This window comes from Conger conger, chromosome 12 (genome assembly GCF_963514075.1).
Source record: "Conger conger chromosome 12, fConCon1.1, whole genome shotgun sequence".
Classification (NCBI taxonomy): domain Eukaryota; kingdom Metazoa; phylum Chordata; class Actinopteri; order Anguilliformes; family Congridae; genus Conger; species Conger conger.
In genome coordinates, this window is record NC_083771.1 from 42,621,688 (window position 1) to 42,639,453 (window position 17,766).

Sequence of the window (17,766 nt, forward strand, 5' to 3'; positions counted from 1 at the left end):
ATGGTGTTTTTGGAAGGTGTTTTTTTATTGGTTGGCCTGGCGGGTGGGTGGGATCTTATCAATCCTTCATATGCACATGCAAAATCTCATGCACAAACATATTATCGTTTACACAAGTATTATCTTTTCCCTGAGGTTAATGTTAAAACGACCAGTGCAAGTCCAGTCTTGGAACAACAAAGTATACCTGTGACTCAACCTTTTGATTCAAGTGAGTGTGTGTGTGTGCGTGTGTGTGCGCGCGCGTGTGTGTGTGTGAGAGAGAAAGATACTGTACACACAGCGACAGAAAGAGCAAGAGAGAAGTATACATGTGATAATTAGATGTGATGAATGTGTTTGTGCAAGAGACATTATCAAAGAATCATGCTTTTACCTGAAGCAGATGTCTGTAAGAACGATAGAAAGAGGAAGAGTGAGAGATAGTGACAGGAGACAGCATTTATACTCCACAGTGCTGAGAGGCACAAGTCTATGGTGCAAACAGGAATGAACAAACATGAACCAACCTACCGTTGACTGTGGAGGAAGCTGGGGAGGAGGGCAAGCCAGAACTGTGCATGCTCACACCTGAAACGCAACATGAGTCAGCGTGACTCTGTCTGTCCGTCTGTCTCAAGGTAAAGACTTAATGTTCTAATGGTCCAGGTTTATTGGTGATCACACACTATATTTGTATATGAAGTTTTAAGCTCTTTTCTCACACAAAAAGAACAGGACTACTGTGAGTAAAGGCAATGTGTTCACAATGTGATGGAATGTTCTAGTTCTAGCAGTTACTCAAGTCTTAACCTTTTTCAATATCTGTGGTACAGTACAGTATTGGAGGCTATAAAGGAAATACCTGTGTATAAAATGAAAATAATTATTAGTTGTATAAATGAATGAATACATCATTTGCAACATATCTATTGACGACTGCATCTGTGAATGAATAAATAAATAATGGTTCCAATTCTCCAACTGGTGAGTTCAGCCCTGGTAGTCCATAAACATTCACAGGTTTAGCCTAAGCCAGATTTATGCTCTATTCAGTCGAAACCCATTATTAGCGGGTCCTGATTTTTTGAAGTCATATTTTCATAGACTATAAATTTCTGATTGTAACACTGTCAATTTTATATAATATTTATTTTACATGATCACTGATGTACCTAAAAGCCACTCGTTTAATGAACATACAGTATATAGCTACATAATAGGCACATACACCATACGTGTATAAACATAAACCACTGTTATGAAAGCTAAGGTTGCTTGATAAAAACGAGCGACAGGCTAACGCTCTCACACTGCATGGGTTCTCTGCCCAGCCCAGCCCACCACAGCACAGGCGGGGCGCGGTGCCGTACCGTACCTAGGACGTAAGCGTGGCCCGTCTCATCCAAGGAGGAGGAGTCCGATTCCTTCTTGAACCTGTCAGAACTCCAGCTGGGGCTGCCGTGAGCCTTGAGGCCAAAAACACTGCGGAGAGGCGGAGGAGAGGGGGAGGAGAGGGGGGGAGAGGGGAGGAGAGTGGGAGGACAGTGGGAGGAGAGGGGGGGAGGGGAGGAGAGTGGAGGAGAGGGGGAGGAGAGGGGAGGAGAGTGGGAGGAGAGGGGAGGAGAGGGGAGGAGAGGAGAGGAGAGGGGGGAGGAGAGGCTATTACTGCTGTCGGAAGAGAAGAGAAAATAGAGTTGGGGGGCGGGGGGGGCACTGCTGCACTGGGATGACACGACCATCAGAAATTGGAGGGTTACATCTGAAGTCCAATTTCATTCATCCTTTTAACTGATTTCTCATGCTGACTAGTCTGCACCTAGTCAGCTTTGCTGAACAGTTCCAGTTCTTTCCATTTTCTGCACCAAACCCACTGAAGGTGTACGAAATGCGATGTCGTGTCATTTTTTTATCAATGCATACTGAAGCCAGGAAAGTGCAGCCATTTAAATAATGACAGACTTGGCCTGTAAGGAACAGAATAATACCGAGAATTAGCGATGAGAGTTGGGAGGTAGAAAAGTGCTAAACTGGAGTGGTTAGAAGCAGTCCTGGGTCAATTACGTAATTGTTTTGGATTCAAATACTTTTCTGCGCTCGAAAGAACTGAGCCAACCAAGAAGACCAGAAGTTCAGGGTGTGCACTTTTTCAGAGTATTTCATAGGTCCCAATACACCAGACACACCCAGTAGTGCATACGGTATTTGAATGTAAAGTATTTGAATCCAGAAACAATGGCATATTTGAGATGGGCGTTGTTAGAAGCCATAACCGCGTGACGCGCACCTCTCCTGCTTCCGGGCGGCAGTGATGGAGTCCGTGTCGGAGCTAGCGCGGTGGTGAGACGCCAGGAGCTGGGCCCGCGACTGGCTGCTGACCGGCGGCAGGGCGCGACCGTCCGGCGACTCGGGCACCTGGCCCAGGTTGTGGTGGGAGCGGCTGAGCAGCCGGGGGTTGGCGCTGGAGCCCAGGGCGGGGTACGGGGGGTCCCCCGTCAGCTGGAACCGGCCCGGGAGGGACTTGTTCAGGGCCGCCTCCGAGTACGAGATCCTCTTCAGGTGGTCGCCGTCGGCGGGGCCCGTGGAGCCGGGGCCCAGGCTGGCTGCGCTCATGGCCCTCCCCATCTCCCCGAGGACGCCGGGCCCTCCGGCGTACTGCAGACTCCCCAGGGGGGAGTTCTCTGTAGGGAGGGGGGGGGGCGGAGGACAGACTTTCGTACACTTTGCGCTCCGGCGTGTTCAAAACACGACGTTCTCGCTTGACCGCCCCCCCCCCCCCCCATTATCCAGGATGACTTGCAGATCATTAAAAGCACAACAACGCACACAATGCAGAAGGCAGTCAAAACTTTCATAAAGGTTCATTACCGAGGGTTATGAGAGGCCATGGGGTGAGCAATTATAGCAATTATTTTAGGCCGAGTCGGCAAAATGACAGGTATAAATGCAGGCTTGTGATATCATGTCTCAGGGGTGGGAACTGGCTCACGTCTAACACAGAAATACAAAGAACTGCAAAACACCTGGTAGACAGACAGTGAACAGATTATCTGGCCAGTGTGTCTAATGGAAACAAACAAGGACAGGTCTATACATAACCATAAGTAACTCCAGAGCAGAGGCCCCGCAGACTGAAACTAAGCTGATGCGGTCTGATAAGTCTGTAGCCTAGAGGCTAAGCTGCTGGACTGGGACCTGGAAGGTTGGTGGTTCAAGCCCCACAGTAAGATCAGCGGTTGGGGCCCTGAGTAAGGCCCTTAACCCCACATAGTTCCAGTGGGGCCCCTTGCTTAGTCTAATCAATGTAAGTCGCGTGGGATAAAAGCCTCAGCTGAATAAATAATGTATGTGCTTTCAGACCATCGTCTCCCTCACCAATGTCCTGCTGCTCCTGGTTCTTCTGCCGGGCCTTGGTCTGCACGTGGAACTTGTGCTGGTCCGAGCACATCTGCAGCAGATACTGGCAGGTCTTATTGCTGTCCGTCTGGAAAAGGTGCTTGATCCCGTCAGTGGTGTTCTGCAGGCTGATCTTCTTCTTCTGCAGGAAGCAGAGGGGTGTGAGAAAACGGACGCAGCCACGCAAACTGGGACTGAAACTTCTACATCCCCCACAAATATTAATGAAAGGATGAACACAAATGCCTCTAATCTGATGACCCAAATAGAAGGTGGACTAAGTTTTTCTACAGGTGTCGGGATTCACACCGAGACATGCGCGACGGCACGCACAAACACAAACACGCAAGAGGCGGTCTTCTTACTACGAAGGAGATCTTCTTGGTTTCTCTCCAGGGGAACCTCAGGACTGGGGTGCGAACTCCATTCAGCACCTCGAAAATGAGCACACCCTTGGAGTACACCCCCAGCATTATCCCCGTCTGGGACCTCTTCTCCGGCAGCACCCGGTGGAAGTGAACCCCGTACTCGGTCAGCTTTTGGCTCACCTTCGGGACAGACAGAGCTTACAGAACCTGCCAAGGTTGTGACTAAAGCCACAGTTACGTTGACATACGGGAGACAGCAGACTGGCATAAAGATGCGTTGCAAGTTTATACAACACAGGAGGAACCAGAGGCTGAACCAAAATAATGCAAAAGCCAATGTTCGCGCTTCAAAATATGAATAATATTTGTGTTTCAGAAAAAAAATGGCTGCCTGTTTTTTTTTTTTGTTTCTTTTCAGAATTTCATATCGCAATTTTTTTTTGTTCAAACATCAAGGAAAAGCTGTGGAAGGAGGAAAGTATCGCTGTTACAGTGTTGGAGTAATGTAAATTTTAAAGTCCAGACAATCATTGGCATTGACTTGGGCCTTGTGTAAACACCCTGGAGAGGGTGAGAGAAAGTAGGCTTGGTATGTTTTAGTACCTTCAGGAACTCAAACTCTGTGTCCACCTCAGTCGCTCCGTAATATGCACTGTGCAGTTGGGGCAGTTTCTCTTTAATGGTGGTCTGGTCTATCTTGTCCAGGACAGATGCGGGTAGGTAATGTTCAAGCCTGAAGTACGTTTTGCCATGTAGCTAAAACAGGAGACACGAAAAGGATGAAACATTTTGCTCAACAATACCTGGAGAGGAAGTAAAGTCAAAGTAAAGCTATGCTCCAAGCACTGTGTCCAGTTTAAAAACTGATTAGTGGAACACTGAATAACTGGAACTGAACAAAACTGTAATTGAGCCACAGTGATTATGACCAAGTTTAATGTATGTGAGAAATTGAAATATTGCATATTCAAACACCAAGCATTACAAAGAACATTAAGATTTCTGGGGTTACAAAAAGTAAATGTAGGCTCTCACAAGGGACCCACTGAATCCGCAACCTAAGCAGCCAAGAATGACACGGAATTAAATCTTTTGATTTGACAAAAAGACATCAGTTGAAATGCACCAGCACACAGTCGATGCTTTTTCCACTTAATAAAAAGGTAATGATTTAAATACTGTAGTTGTTGCCGCAGTAAATTTGGGCGATGATATGCAATATTTCAGAAATAAATCGTCTGAACTTGCCACAATAGCCTTGAAACCGCCTCTGAATAGTGCCTGCCAAATAAATCTTTGGCAAAAGAAACAAAAACAATACCAGCGAACAAAGCCGTTTCTCTTCCCAAGAATAGCACTTAAAATCCCACTTCTATGGCTTCATGCCACAGCACGTATTCATTGTGAGGAGTACTGAAAAGTGGTTCTGTATGACAACAGAAAGGTTCTTGAGAACATTATCTAGTATGACACCATCGGACAAGAACTGCACCATACTGGTTTCAAAAAGAAAAGCACAATGCTCGAATGAGCATGATGGGTCCAATTAGCCACTGCCCGTTTAGTGAATAAATATCTGATGTCTTGTAATAATGGACGGTATGTACCTCAGGCTGGTAATCTCCAAACTCAGCCTGCAGTGCTAGTGATGCAAGCAGTAAGGCGTTCTCCATGTCACATCGCATCCTTTCTTCCAAAATATCCTTCCGCAGCTGCAAGTAGTGCTGGTGTTTGGTCATCGTGTGTCTGGAGAAAAAGACAATGTTAATGATTCTTGTCAGCCATACAAAAAAACAAACATGTTGCTGTTGAGCTGCCAAAATTCTATTTTCTAGCGCATTGAGAGCCACAGAAATGGGTCAAAATAGGTCCATTGTATCAAGGGCAATTGCATCTAGAAAACTCAAATCTCAGCGAATCTGTCTGGATAAGAACTCTGGGTAAGTGGGAAATGTACTTTAATTGTACTTTTGCATGAACTGCCCCTTTAAGTCTAACTGCATAAACTTTTACATTACAGTACATTAACGGAATTTGTTTCTCTGGATAAGAGCGTCTGCCAAAGTGCAAAGTGCATAGCCATAACCAGGGATAATAACTTAATTCCTGTACATAAGGTAGAGTAAGACCCGTGAGGTTTTCAGTGTCTGAGGTTGAGATGTCTGTACAGTCCCGTTCGGGCTCCTCAGTGGTGGAATGACTTGCCTACCACTGTCAGCACAGCAGAATCCCTCCCCCTATTTCGATGTAGACTAAAAACACACCTTTTCAAACTGTACTTTAGTCCAACCTCCTGTCCCCCCCCCCCCCCCCTTTCCGATATCTCTCTCCCTCTTGTCTAACCCAAAAATAAATAAAAAATTCAATTGAATTGCACTTATGATGACTATGTTTAGAACAGCACTTCATGTGTATTTTACTAGGTATGGATGTGTGCTTTGACTTGTGGAAGAACCTATGCACTTGTAAGTCGCTTTGGATTAAAAGCGTCTGCCAAATGACTAAAATGTCAAATGTAAATGTACAGTACTGTAGATGGAGGCCGTCCAACTCTTACTGTATGAGGTTGACATCATCCAGAAAAAATTTGATGCGGAAGAACAGATTGAAGTTGACTTCGGATTTCTTTTTCTTGGGATCGTCCTTCCAGCCTTCAGGGGCAACTTTAGACAACTTGGCTTCGGGTTCAATGAAGAAGAACTCATTCTCTGAGAAAGAAGACAGGCAGGCAGCAATGCAGATGAGTCACTGACGCTAATGCAGGTTTCAGTCAAGTGAACAATGCCTTCCAACAGAACCCATTCAGGAAAGAAAGCAAATTACTCCATTAAACTGCTGTAAAATGAATGGAAATCAGCAGAGAAACTGGCAACAAGGTGCAGATTTATTAAGTTAATTACAAATTTTACAAACATAAAAAAAAAAAAAAATTTCTTTCACTGTTCCAGCTAAAAAACTTTACTGTGCAAATTTACATGGAAAACCTTTTCGGCATATTGGCTCAATAAAAACTAAATCCTCAACCCCACATACTGTGGTACACTACATTCAGACTGTTAAGAGAAAATTGTAAAAAATAAAATAAAGAAATACAAAAAGAAAAAAAAAAAGTTTTTCATTTTATTTTTTATTTTATTTTTGTACAAATGAACCATGTATTGATATATACACTGTACCCCCTGCTTGACTATATGGTTATATAATTTACAAAAGGCACATTTCACAAGACCAGACAGGAGGACAGCACACAGACCTGCAGAAGGACCCCCCCCTTCCCCTCACCTCTCAGGTAGGCCAGGCCAAACAGGTGGTGCTCCACCAGGCCCACGTGCGCCACCACCATGTCCTGCACGTCCCTGCACACGGCCTTGGAGTCACAGCCGACCTCCAGCCTCTGTCCGTTCAGCAGGACCACCCCCACCCTCCGCTGCGCCTCCTCCACCTTCCCTTTCTTATTCTGGAGAGACGGCAGAGACAAGACCACTCCGTCACGCGTCGCTGAACAGCCCGATTGTGTCACGCCGAGATTACGTTACGTTACGCAAGTCGTTTAGCCGACGCTTTTATCCAAAGCGACTTACATTTGATTACACTAAGCAGGGACAATCCCCCCCCAGGAGCAAAGTGGGGTTAAGGGCCTTGCTCATGGGCCCAACAGCTGTGCAGATTTTATAATGGCTACAACTGGGGCCACAACTATCCACCTTCTGGGTCCCAGTCATGTATGTTAGTCACTAGGCTACAAGCCTGGCCACAGGCAGGTTGTGGCCATTGGAAAAGGTCTGGCTCAGTGTGTTATTGTTGTTTCTTGTCTGAGTTCCCCGCTGTTCCGACAGCTTGAAATTAGTTTCTGAGGCAAGCAGAAAGCCCTCTGTGTGACTTTCATGAGTCATCGCCATTCTGCCTTTTCAAAAACAGCCTTCCGCAGCCTGCGTGGCGACTCATTATCGAAGGAGTGCGGAATTGCTATTGTCTGATTCCATGACTCATGGCTGTATCATTACATATAATAGCTGAAATATTCTGGTTGATAATGAACTAAAACCTGTGTGCGCAATCATGTAGCATGGAGGGGCCTCACCATTATCGAAGATGGAACACTCAAGGCAACAGACGGCTCACTGGTCATCCTCACAAATTCAGGACCGAAGAAGTTCTACACCGTGACGAAAAAGAGACACAAAAATATGATTTTTAGGTGCAAGTTCACAAAACAATATTCAAAAATCCGTTTCGGAATTACACTGCAATGATTAACAATTATTTTACATGTTATTTTACATTATTTTACGAGATGCAGAAGAAACACAGTATACTAACTGTGTGTTCATACTGGCTCTGAAACAGGGCAGGGGGGCTGCACGGCGCAGGTCAGTACCTTGGACGAGCGCAGTTTGAGGTCGGGGAGCGTGGGGTCGAGCGGGCTGGTGCGCAGGGGGAGGTCCCCGGGGTACAGGTTGGCGCGGGACAGGCGGTTGGCGAGGTGGGCCTGCAGGAGGTGCATCTCCTCCTCCTGCCGTTGCAGGAGCAGCTCCTCCTGGCCTCCTGCTCCCTCATACCTGGGGGGCGGGAGGAGACCACAGTCCACGTCAGCCAGACCGACGCCAAGCGACGCTGAACTGCCTACAACCTCACCGCAATTCAAACTAAATAATAAAAACATTGTTGTGGGCGGAGGGTTGGCTGGGCTGGCTACGGAAGTCTAAACCAACTTGCATCCTCACACCTGCACCAGCTACACGATGATAGGAATTCCAGGGAGTGCGCAGAACTGGGAATTCACATCTGACCGAGAGCAGAACCTGCCCCGATGCTGCACAGGGAATCCCTGAGGAAAGCGGCCCCTGCCAGGAGCTGGCTGTAGTCACGACAGAGAGGCAGTTCACACGTCCACCACCAGAGGAAGCAGAAACGCCACAAATCAACACGGCGAACCAGGGGGACAGCATTTCAGGGCTGGGGGCTTACTGGAAAGTTAACTGGAGTTCCAAACAAGCAAGCGCACTTCCTCTGTATGCTGGACAGAGTAACCAAATGAAAAATATACTACCATATAATGCATTATTGACTGAAGTGTTGAGCAACAGTTTCCTGTCACCTCTTGAGTTCCCCCAGTTATTCAGGGAGTTAAGCGGATTAGACGGAAAGCGTGGGAAAACGTTAACCTCAAGACTCCTTCCGCTGAACATTAACTGGCACTTAACCTGGGTCTTGGTAAACAGTCATATATGAAGGCTTAGGAGGGGTCGCATGTGAAGGATTACCAGGGGCTCTGGAAGCAGAAAGAGTGCAGTGTGTAAACCAGCCCGCCTCCAGAGCCAGTGTGCAGTGCGCAGTGAGCAGTGTGCAGAAAGCAGTGTGCAGTGAGCCAGTGTGCAGTGTGCAGAGAGCAGTGAGCCAGTGAGCAGTGTGCAGTGAGCCAGTGAGCAGTGTGCAGTGAGCCAGTGTGCAGTGCGCCAGTGTGCAGAGAGACAGTGTGCAGTGTGCAGTGTGCAGAGAGCAGTGCACAGTGAGGAGTGTGCAGTGAGCCAGTGTGCAGTGTGCAGAGAGCAGTGAGCCAGTGAGGAGTGTGCAGTGTGCAGAGAGCAGTGAGCCAGTGTGCAGTGTGCAGAGAGACAGTGTGCAGTGTGCAGAGAGCCAGTGAGCAGTGTGCAGTGAGCCAGTGAGCAGTGTGCAGAGAGCAGTGAGGAGTGTGCAGTGTGCAGAGAGCAGTGAGCCAGTGTGCAGTGTGCAGAGAGACAGTGTGCAGTGTGCAGAGAGCAGTAAGCCAGTGAGGAGTGTGCAGTGTGCAGAGAGCAGTGAGCCAGTGTGCAGTGTGCAGAGAGACAGTGTGCAGTGTGCAGTGTGCAGTGGTACCTGTGTCTCAGGCTGGTGCGGCTGGCCAGGGAGAGGCCGTCGTGCTCTGACAGGGCTGCCTGAGAGCCATACCTCCGCACGTCCTCCGGCTTTTTCACTGCAAAAGGGGAGAGAGACGCTCTATTAACGGCCCTTTCCCGTCATTCAACATGGCTGTAAAGACGAGCTGAAATCAAAATTCACAATTCTCCTCAATTCTTCATAACAATACAGACATGTATTCAAAGTATATATTCCAAAAAAATTTAATACTTGTGTATTTTTGACACTAAAGTCTTTTCCATCCATTCCGTTTTACGAGATTTAACGTCATTGTGTACCAGCGGGTGTGTATTTACATCAAATGTCTGTAAATCTTCCGTTCCCCTCCAATCAATATCCTTTCAATCAGCGGCACATATTTTACCCCGCAGAGCCATAGGCTACAGCTCTGCTTCCCCCTCCTCATTTAACTGCCCGCTCTCCAAAGATTCCCCTGAGAGAGGCGTTTCACTCGCATATAGATTGAGGGGAAGGTTCTTGGCTACACCAAGCTTCAACACCACAACTGGTTCCTTACACAACGGACCCTGAGTTAGAGTAAATAGAATGAGTTGTGTAATAGCTTCTCTATGTAGCAGGTAAAATGCTAAAACCACAGGGATTACCATCTAGCAACTGAGTAAAGTGCAAAAAAAACAAAAACCCAAGTCTTAATCACAACTATTAATTAATAGTAGTTTGGTAGGTCTTAATTAGCCATCACTACCAAAAAATTGTGCAGACATCAGACTCCAATCACAAAAAACTTCACACATTCCAAGACACTATAGTAATGTTGCTTAAGAGCTACTGGAATCATTAATTTTGGTAGGAAATATTGAAAGCAACAGCATTCTGATCGTGATACAAGTTAAAATAAATAGATAAATAAAAATGACACTTTCTCACAAATAAATCCAATCCACACAAAGCAGGAAATGTGAGTCTGAGTTTATTTTTAACTGTGTGTTCTACCTTTTTGAGGAGTGACTACTGCTTTGAGTTTTAGCTTGGGGCAGATCTATTAAAAAGCCTTCCCATTTTTGACACTGAGTCAGAAATGCTTTCGTCATTTCCTGCTTTGCGGGATGTGGACTTGCAATATTATGATTTACCATAAGGAAGAATAGTAGTTTTACTTTTTAAAGGAACATGAAATAACATGACCTCATTAGGAATGGAAGATAACGTTGCTTAGTGTTGCATTAAGGGCACAGAGAATTGCTGAGGGAACGGTACCTCTATATTCAGGATCTGAAGAGGCTACTGATGGGCTTTCACTGGAGGAGCTGTAATCACTGTGATATCTTCTGTGGGTGTGCAGAGGGTCTGAAATATATTTCAGTACAATATTTCCATTTTGAATTATAACAGACCTGGCCAATAACTGCACCCAATATTGATCACGTAGTTCCACCATTCCATACACCACTGATTGAATCCTTCTTGTCAGCAATGACAAGCAACCTTTTAACATGCATCGCATTAAAAAAACACTCTTGGGTTTGTTGGTGAGGTGGCAAACATTTTGTATAATGGTGTATAGCACTGAACATTCAACACTGAGAACATTTTACGATTTTTAAAGAGCTCGAAACATTTTTTAAAAAAAATTTTTTTAAAGTCCGTGAGCAAGGCCACATAATGAAACCTGTTTTTAGACATTTCTCCCCCACCCATTCTCAACTGTGCCAAAACCCCAAAGCGCCCGTCGACCGTTTTTATGCGTATGTTCTAAAAGTGAAACTGGGCAGGGCCGGGGCAGGCCCTCGTGCTAACCCAGAACACTGAGTCACACGAGCCAGGGCACACGCCAGCACAGGTGACGTTTGCCACGGCCGGGACACGTCCGCCCCGGCGACGAAGGCCTACAGTACACAGAGCTACACAGAGAGGGGAAGCCTTTTCTCCCCTCTCCAAATTCCCTTACGGAAATTAACGGTAGCAAAAAAAAATGGTAGCGTTCTCTGGCTTTGATGGGCGTACCGACAAAAGGGATCGAGAATTAGCCAACAAAGCCCAGGAGTTCCCACAGCTTCACTGCCTGGAAAACTAGAGTACCAGAGAAGCCTTTGCCTAACAAAACGAGAGCCGATGTCACCTTCAGTCTGGCATGCATGTGCCAGGATCCCCCAGGGCGAGTGAAATGGTGCCCTAAAGACACAGTGCGCACCCATACATCAAAATACTAAATTATACAAATGCAAAAATGAACAGTGTAAACTCAAAAGTGTAATGGTGTAAAATGGAAAAAAAATGGTTAAAATCTCCAATGTCACAGAAATTTGTGTACCGATATTGTACAATACAGTAACACGTCGGTAAAGGAAAACACGAAAACAAATATGAAAGGCGGAAACTGAGATTGACACAGTCATTATTTGTTCTTCAGACAAACTTTAAGAAAACCGGAAAACCCAGTCTATAAGACCGATACTTTCCACATGCTTTGAATATATGACATTCTCTCCAAATGCCTTTTCGCCTCTACTCTAAGAGCAACAACCTTCACATGTACTCCATCCGTCCTTATCTCATCAATGCGCAAGAGACCTTGCCGATTACAGTCTCTGCTTCCACCATCATGAGAGCCACATTCCCTGAGAAAGGGAACCATGACTGAACGATGGCGCCCATTCCATTGCGTTCCGTAGGCTCAGGGCATGTTTGAGTGAAACCACTGAGGTAATTATTACCCCTATGATCATCTGAAAAAAACCGTCAGATCACCATCATAATTGATACAGCAAACTCTGCTTTAAAACTTGTGACGAAGGCCTCACTTCATCAAGTGTACAGAGGAATTATTTACGTATGGATCACAAACAGAAATGAATCATTGCTCAGCTCCAGAGAGTGGCTCCTCCCGTCGATTTACAGCGGGATACCTGTGGGGGGGGTTTCAGCACCTGGGCCTGTGCGTGCGTTAGACCTGCAGGACATTTTCGCGGGTGACGCAACGGCAGGAGAACAAAGCTCCCACACAGCCGGGAGCCGGAGGAAGCCGGGCGCGGACGGCCGCGTCTCCAGACGCTACACAGGAAGTCTTCCCACTCCTGCCCCGGTCTCGGCCTCTGCGTTCAGCCTCCGAGCAGAGGCTGCGCGTGATTCACGTCCGCTGGGAACACCGGAGGGATGCTTCGGCTGGTGGTGACGTCACCCTGCCCTGTCACGACCCCGCGCGTAGGCGGTCTGCGCACGCCCGCTGCAGCTCTTACGGACAGGTCTGAAACGGTTATATAACGCAGGTGTGGCCGCTGCCTGGCTAAAGTCCTGACTGGTTTAAACAGACTGCGACTCGCAGCGGTGGCTAGTATTTTAGTGTGATGAATAAGAACAGGCCTTTGGTGGGGGAGCTTTGGAGCGTTTTAGTGTTTGTGACATGAGCTGACTGTGAAAGCAAGCACCTCGCCTCTCATATCTGACCAGCGTTAATAAACGTTAATAAACAGTTTGTCTTCAGGAAGGTGATGCTGTCTTTAAGCGAGACACTGCCAGGCAATTACTGGTAAGGTAAGGTGAAGCTGGCACTATCCACACAACTAGATGTGATGTTCATATCAGGTCAAATGATTCAGTGAGTACACCCGTAAATCTTGCTTTTGAATCTGAGGAAAAGTTCAGCCAGTGATTTATACAGACTTCAACTGAAACTGTAAAGGTTCTACAGTGAAGGGAAAAATTTGGCCAGAGAAGAAACAGTTATTTCCCACCCCACAGGAATTTCCTGTCTTTCTATTCACCGTCTACTTTCTTTGCCGACGCTCGACCGAGAATCACAACTCTGCGAGAGAGGCTGAAATCGTATTGGTTCCTGCATTGACCATCTGAGTTGGCGTTGTGGTACGTGGGAGGCTAGCGGCAACGGTAAGGGTCACAGAAAATAATCATCCACTAAGCTGTAGTGCAGAAAAAACTGTACAAATTACTGTGTTCACCCTACGCTGAGATTTAACCAGGATTAATATGGAACGAATACTTCTGCATCAGCCCTCTTCCACACCGCAGTGCTTTTCACTGTGTGCAAATGGGACCTGTCACACACAGAGCAAGGCAACCAAGGGATTCATGTGGAAATTACAAATGTATTCACAGTGACAGACCATCTCTACCTCCGTAAGCTAATCATATTTTACAGTTACTCAATCAAATTCAAAGCAAAAAATAAAGAAAAAACCTTTGTCATCTGCACTGCACTTTCATGCTGATGCGTCATCATTAAACAAGTTCTATCCACAAAAAGTGAGAAATGACATAAACCAAACCTGTAACTTATTGTTTAATGGTTAGATTATTTACAGTAACAATAGAGGTCTGAAATATTCATTGGTTTGTCCAAGTTCTCCAACCTGGAACCTCCGAAATAGAGGACAACGAGTATGGCCTATATAAAACGGCAATGACCTGGAAGAGAGGGCACCTATTACAGTTGATAATGTGTCCCTACATTTGGCTGGAGTTAAGTGGATAGACAAGATGAGGGCATTAACACCATCAAATAAACCATCTTAAGATGTAGGCTAAATGTAGCGCTTTGTCCAAGAACAATCTCCATGACCAATCAGTGTTCTTGGAAAGGTAATCTGACGAAACACATTAAATCTAGCTCGCAAGAAAGTCATTATATAGACAGCTTTACCTTCACTGACAAGCAAGGGGAAGTGGTTTTGTGATTGGCTGCATATCCAACATTTACTACTTAACAGCCATTTAGGTCTCACGCTCCTTAATTTCAAAGTCTGGTATCTCCTTGGTCCACAAAAAGTAAGGATGCACTGAAATCTGAAAGTGCGGTATTAGAAACGAAGCTGCAATAATTCTTCTGAAAAAAACCCAGTTCTGAATCTGGCTGCATGACTGGAAAAGATGTCTATTAAAAATGAGATTTAAGTGGGAAAAAAAGTTCATGCCACCAAATGTCATTAAGGCACGGTATCCAGCAGAAAAATACATGTAAGGCATAAGACATAAATCGACACTGACAGCACATAAGCAGGAACCACCAGTTATATTAGTCAATATGATGTGCAGCTATAAAGTAACTGCTAAGTAAGTAAACATAGCAAACAAAAACCTGGAAGTGTACCAGCGATTCAAAACTGGAAACAGTCCGGGGGGGAAAACAGCATCTCCGGGAAGGCAGACACGCTGTTATTTGTTAGCCCTGTTCAGTAGCCCCCCGACCCCTCCTCTTCGCCCCCACACCTCTGTGCAGCGTCCCTGCCCACAAGGGTGCTCACACGGGCCTGCCCCCCAAAGCCACATGACCCAACGCCAAGCACCGGAAAGTCCAATAATGTTTGGAATTCCCTCATCCGCTCGCACATGACTCCAATTACAGACCTCAGGGCCGGCAGGAGTGTGGTGCTGACTGAAGCACCTCGGCGGAAAAGGGGGGAGGTTGCCACGGCAGCGAGTAAATCCAGGCAACCCAAGAACACTATCGCCACTTCTCCATCAAGCAGGAAAAAGGCCAAAGTACAATGTACTCGACATCACATCTGCAATGAGCCTGGTGTGCGTTCAGTTTGTTACGTACAGTAACGTGTTGATGCATACAGAACGCTGAGATGTATCCAGATGTAATTTTCTGCAATGTCTGTATCAGCTTAAGAAACATTGGGTTTTTTTTTTTTCAATTTTCCAAGGACTCTTCAGCCTCAAGAATAATATATTATTATCTACGAAAACAGTGAAAAAACGTTTCCCATTCGAGAATTACACATAAAATATCTCACAGTCCTTTTTTTGTTGTTTTGCACAAACTGAAACTAATTCATTTCGGAATAAGAAAAATTCACGTTGCACAAAGAGCCAGGAAAAAGCCACACAGTCACTGAAAAGAATGCTTTCGGTCCGTGGCTCAGTTGGTGTTAAAAATAGCTATGAAGAGCTTGCAGTTCTGAGGAGCATTTAACTTTGAGGAGGCCGGATAGGAAAGTCTGAGGTTTATTATATGAAGCCATTCATTCCTTGGGCCATAAAGCCTCCAGATGGCGAACAGACATACAAGAATTGCAGGATGTAAACATTAATGCACCAAATGTGACTCCAAGTATGCACCGTGATTTCCCAGAATTCAACGAGCGTCCGCTCTCAATGTGACAGACTGCCGTGACACTGAGCCCCAATTGGCTTGTGCTGGGAATGGCTGTGAAGAGTTAAAAGGAATAGAATTACCCAGAAAACTAATGAAAACCAGGCGCCTGGAACACACTGCCACTCTGACTCATGAACCTTGGCAAAACCTTTCATGAAACATTTCACAAAACCACTCAAAACTAACCTTACAAAGTAATCGCTGCAGCCCCGGGCTGTTCATACAGTAGTTCTGTGTTTTCAAGACAAATTCCCTGAATCTGATCTTCTCGCAAGAACTCGCCCACCCAACAAAACATCACTTCGCAGTGTGATCGGAATGCTAGACCAATAATCACTCGTGCTGCCGTTCATCAAACTTACACTTAAGGCACAACCTTGTATTGTCCACTATAGGTTCAAATGCTTATAATCTGATCTCAGATCATCCAACGAAACTCGCGTTACGCAACGGCTTTAACCGAATTTACACAAACTCCCGAAAATCCCCGTAGTCCACACCAGTTTAAAGCACTGGAGAGAAACAGGATGCGGTCTTACGGTGGAACACAACCAAGAACACAACTTTCAAAATAAAGTGAAAAAGTCGCAGCGGCGTACAGTGAAGCCAGCCGGCGCCGTGCGTCTACTCACCGTCCACGTCCATGGCCTGCCTGAGCGCCTGCAGCTTCCTCTGCTTCTCCCTGATCCGGTCGTACGCGGTGGTGAGCGCCGAGCCCACGGACGCAGCCGAGCGGTGGTGGACCTGCCGGGGCTCCAGCCCGGCGAAGTCCGAGTACCGGGCCTCCCTCGCCCGGGTTGCCGACCTGTTCCTGCCCACTGACCTCTGGCTGAGGGCGCTGCTCCCCCGGCGGGCGTCCTCCAGCGCCCCGAAACGCAGCGCCTCGGGCTCCAGGCAGGCCAGGTCCACGGAGGAGGTCCAGTTCTTCCGCGGGTGGGCCGGCTCGCGCCGGTAGCCGGGGAGCTTCTCCGCCGCCCGGCCGCGGCGCTGGTGCTCCCCGGCCGACTCCTCGGACCCGGGGTGGTACTCCGAGGCCGGGTACGCGCGGGCCGCCTCCTCCTCGCCCCGCAGGAGGTCGTTGATGGGCAGGGACCCCATGGAGAGGCTGAGCCCTTTGTTCAGAGAGGCCTGCTCCTGCGTCCGCGTGCGGTACCGCTCCAGGACTCGAGACGCCGCGCTTCTCCCTTTCGCAACGAGGGGGAAAAACGTCCGTTACGGCATGTACATTACATTACATTACATTATTGGCATTTGGCAGACGCTCTTATCCAGAGCGACGTACAGTTGATGAGACTAAGCAGGAGACAATCCTCCCCTGGAGCAATGCAGGGTTAAGGGCCTTGCTCAAGGGCCCAACGGCTGTGTGGATCTTATTGTGGCTACACCGGGATTAGAACCACCGACCTTGCATGTCCCAGTCCTTTACCTTAACCACTACGCTACGGGCCGCCCTACGTGATAACAATAAAGTAGCAAAGAAACGCGGGGTCTAGCCTCACAATCAAATTGGTTTGAGTAATGTCACGGAAGTGGAGCAGTCCCGACTACTGGAACTTCATTCATCTCCAGTTCAGTCTTCTCATTGTCCCTCGCGTCACCGTGACGAAAGGCCGACACAGCACTCAATTCAATCCCTTTGAATCCCAAACAAATTCAAAGCAACCAATTTTGAACACCCTTTGATGTGATCATGTTCGCCAGGAAAAGAGTTATAATAGTTCTAATTAGCCGAGTGAGTCCAAGAACAACGAAGCCTTTATTGCAGTTAAGTGATTCTCAGAACCTATATTTAGTTCAGCTACTGCCGCAGAATGGTCCGGTTATTAGACGCAGCAATTACACCACTGCCACTCGAAACCATGCGTCCTACAGAGAGATTTGAAGCACTGCGTCTAAAACCTGACTCCGATGCCGAAGGGATTCCGAGTAAGCATTTCATTTCGGCGATTCCGAGACCACACTGAACAGTAGTGCACTCCATCACTCAGAAAGGGAAGTCTGCTAAATGCATCATTATCCAAGACCCCAGACGGTTACCTAACGTCT

The 17,766-nt window shown here is 46.9% G+C and overlaps 1 protein-coding gene across 8 annotated transcripts in view; it reads right to left on the reverse strand.

The window, feature by feature from the left end:
- The window catches only part of ptpn13 (protein tyrosine phosphatase non-receptor type 13), a 67,638-nt gene that overhangs the window by 22,794 nt on the left and 27,078 nt on the right, over positions 1–17,766 (reverse strand). For all 8 annotated transcript variants that reach the window (XM_061262537.1, XM_061262538.1, XM_061262534.1 and 5 more), the window contains exons 7-20: positions 16,353–16,904; positions 10,860–10,949; positions 9,600–9,696; positions 8,122–8,302; positions 7,825–7,899; positions 7,026–7,200; positions 6,301–6,451; positions 5,351–5,489; positions 4,347–4,499; positions 3,741–3,923; positions 3,355–3,517; positions 2,267–2,660; positions 1,358–1,464; positions 514–570 (exon numbers count right to left, since the gene is read on the reverse strand). In XM_061262537.1, the coding sequence (XP_061118521.1) occupies positions 514–570; positions 1,358–1,464; positions 2,267–2,660; positions 3,355–3,517; positions 3,741–3,923; positions 4,347–4,499; positions 5,351–5,489; positions 6,301–6,451; positions 7,026–7,200; positions 7,825–7,899; positions 8,122–8,302; positions 9,600–9,696; positions 10,860–10,949; positions 16,353–16,904 (2,517 nt within the window). The remainder of the gene's footprint in view (positions 1–513; positions 571–1,357; positions 1,465–2,266; positions 2,661–3,354; positions 3,518–3,740; positions 3,924–4,346; positions 4,500–5,350; positions 5,490–6,300; positions 6,452–7,025; positions 7,201–7,824; positions 7,900–8,121; positions 8,303–9,599; positions 9,697–10,859; positions 10,950–16,352; positions 16,905–17,766) is intronic.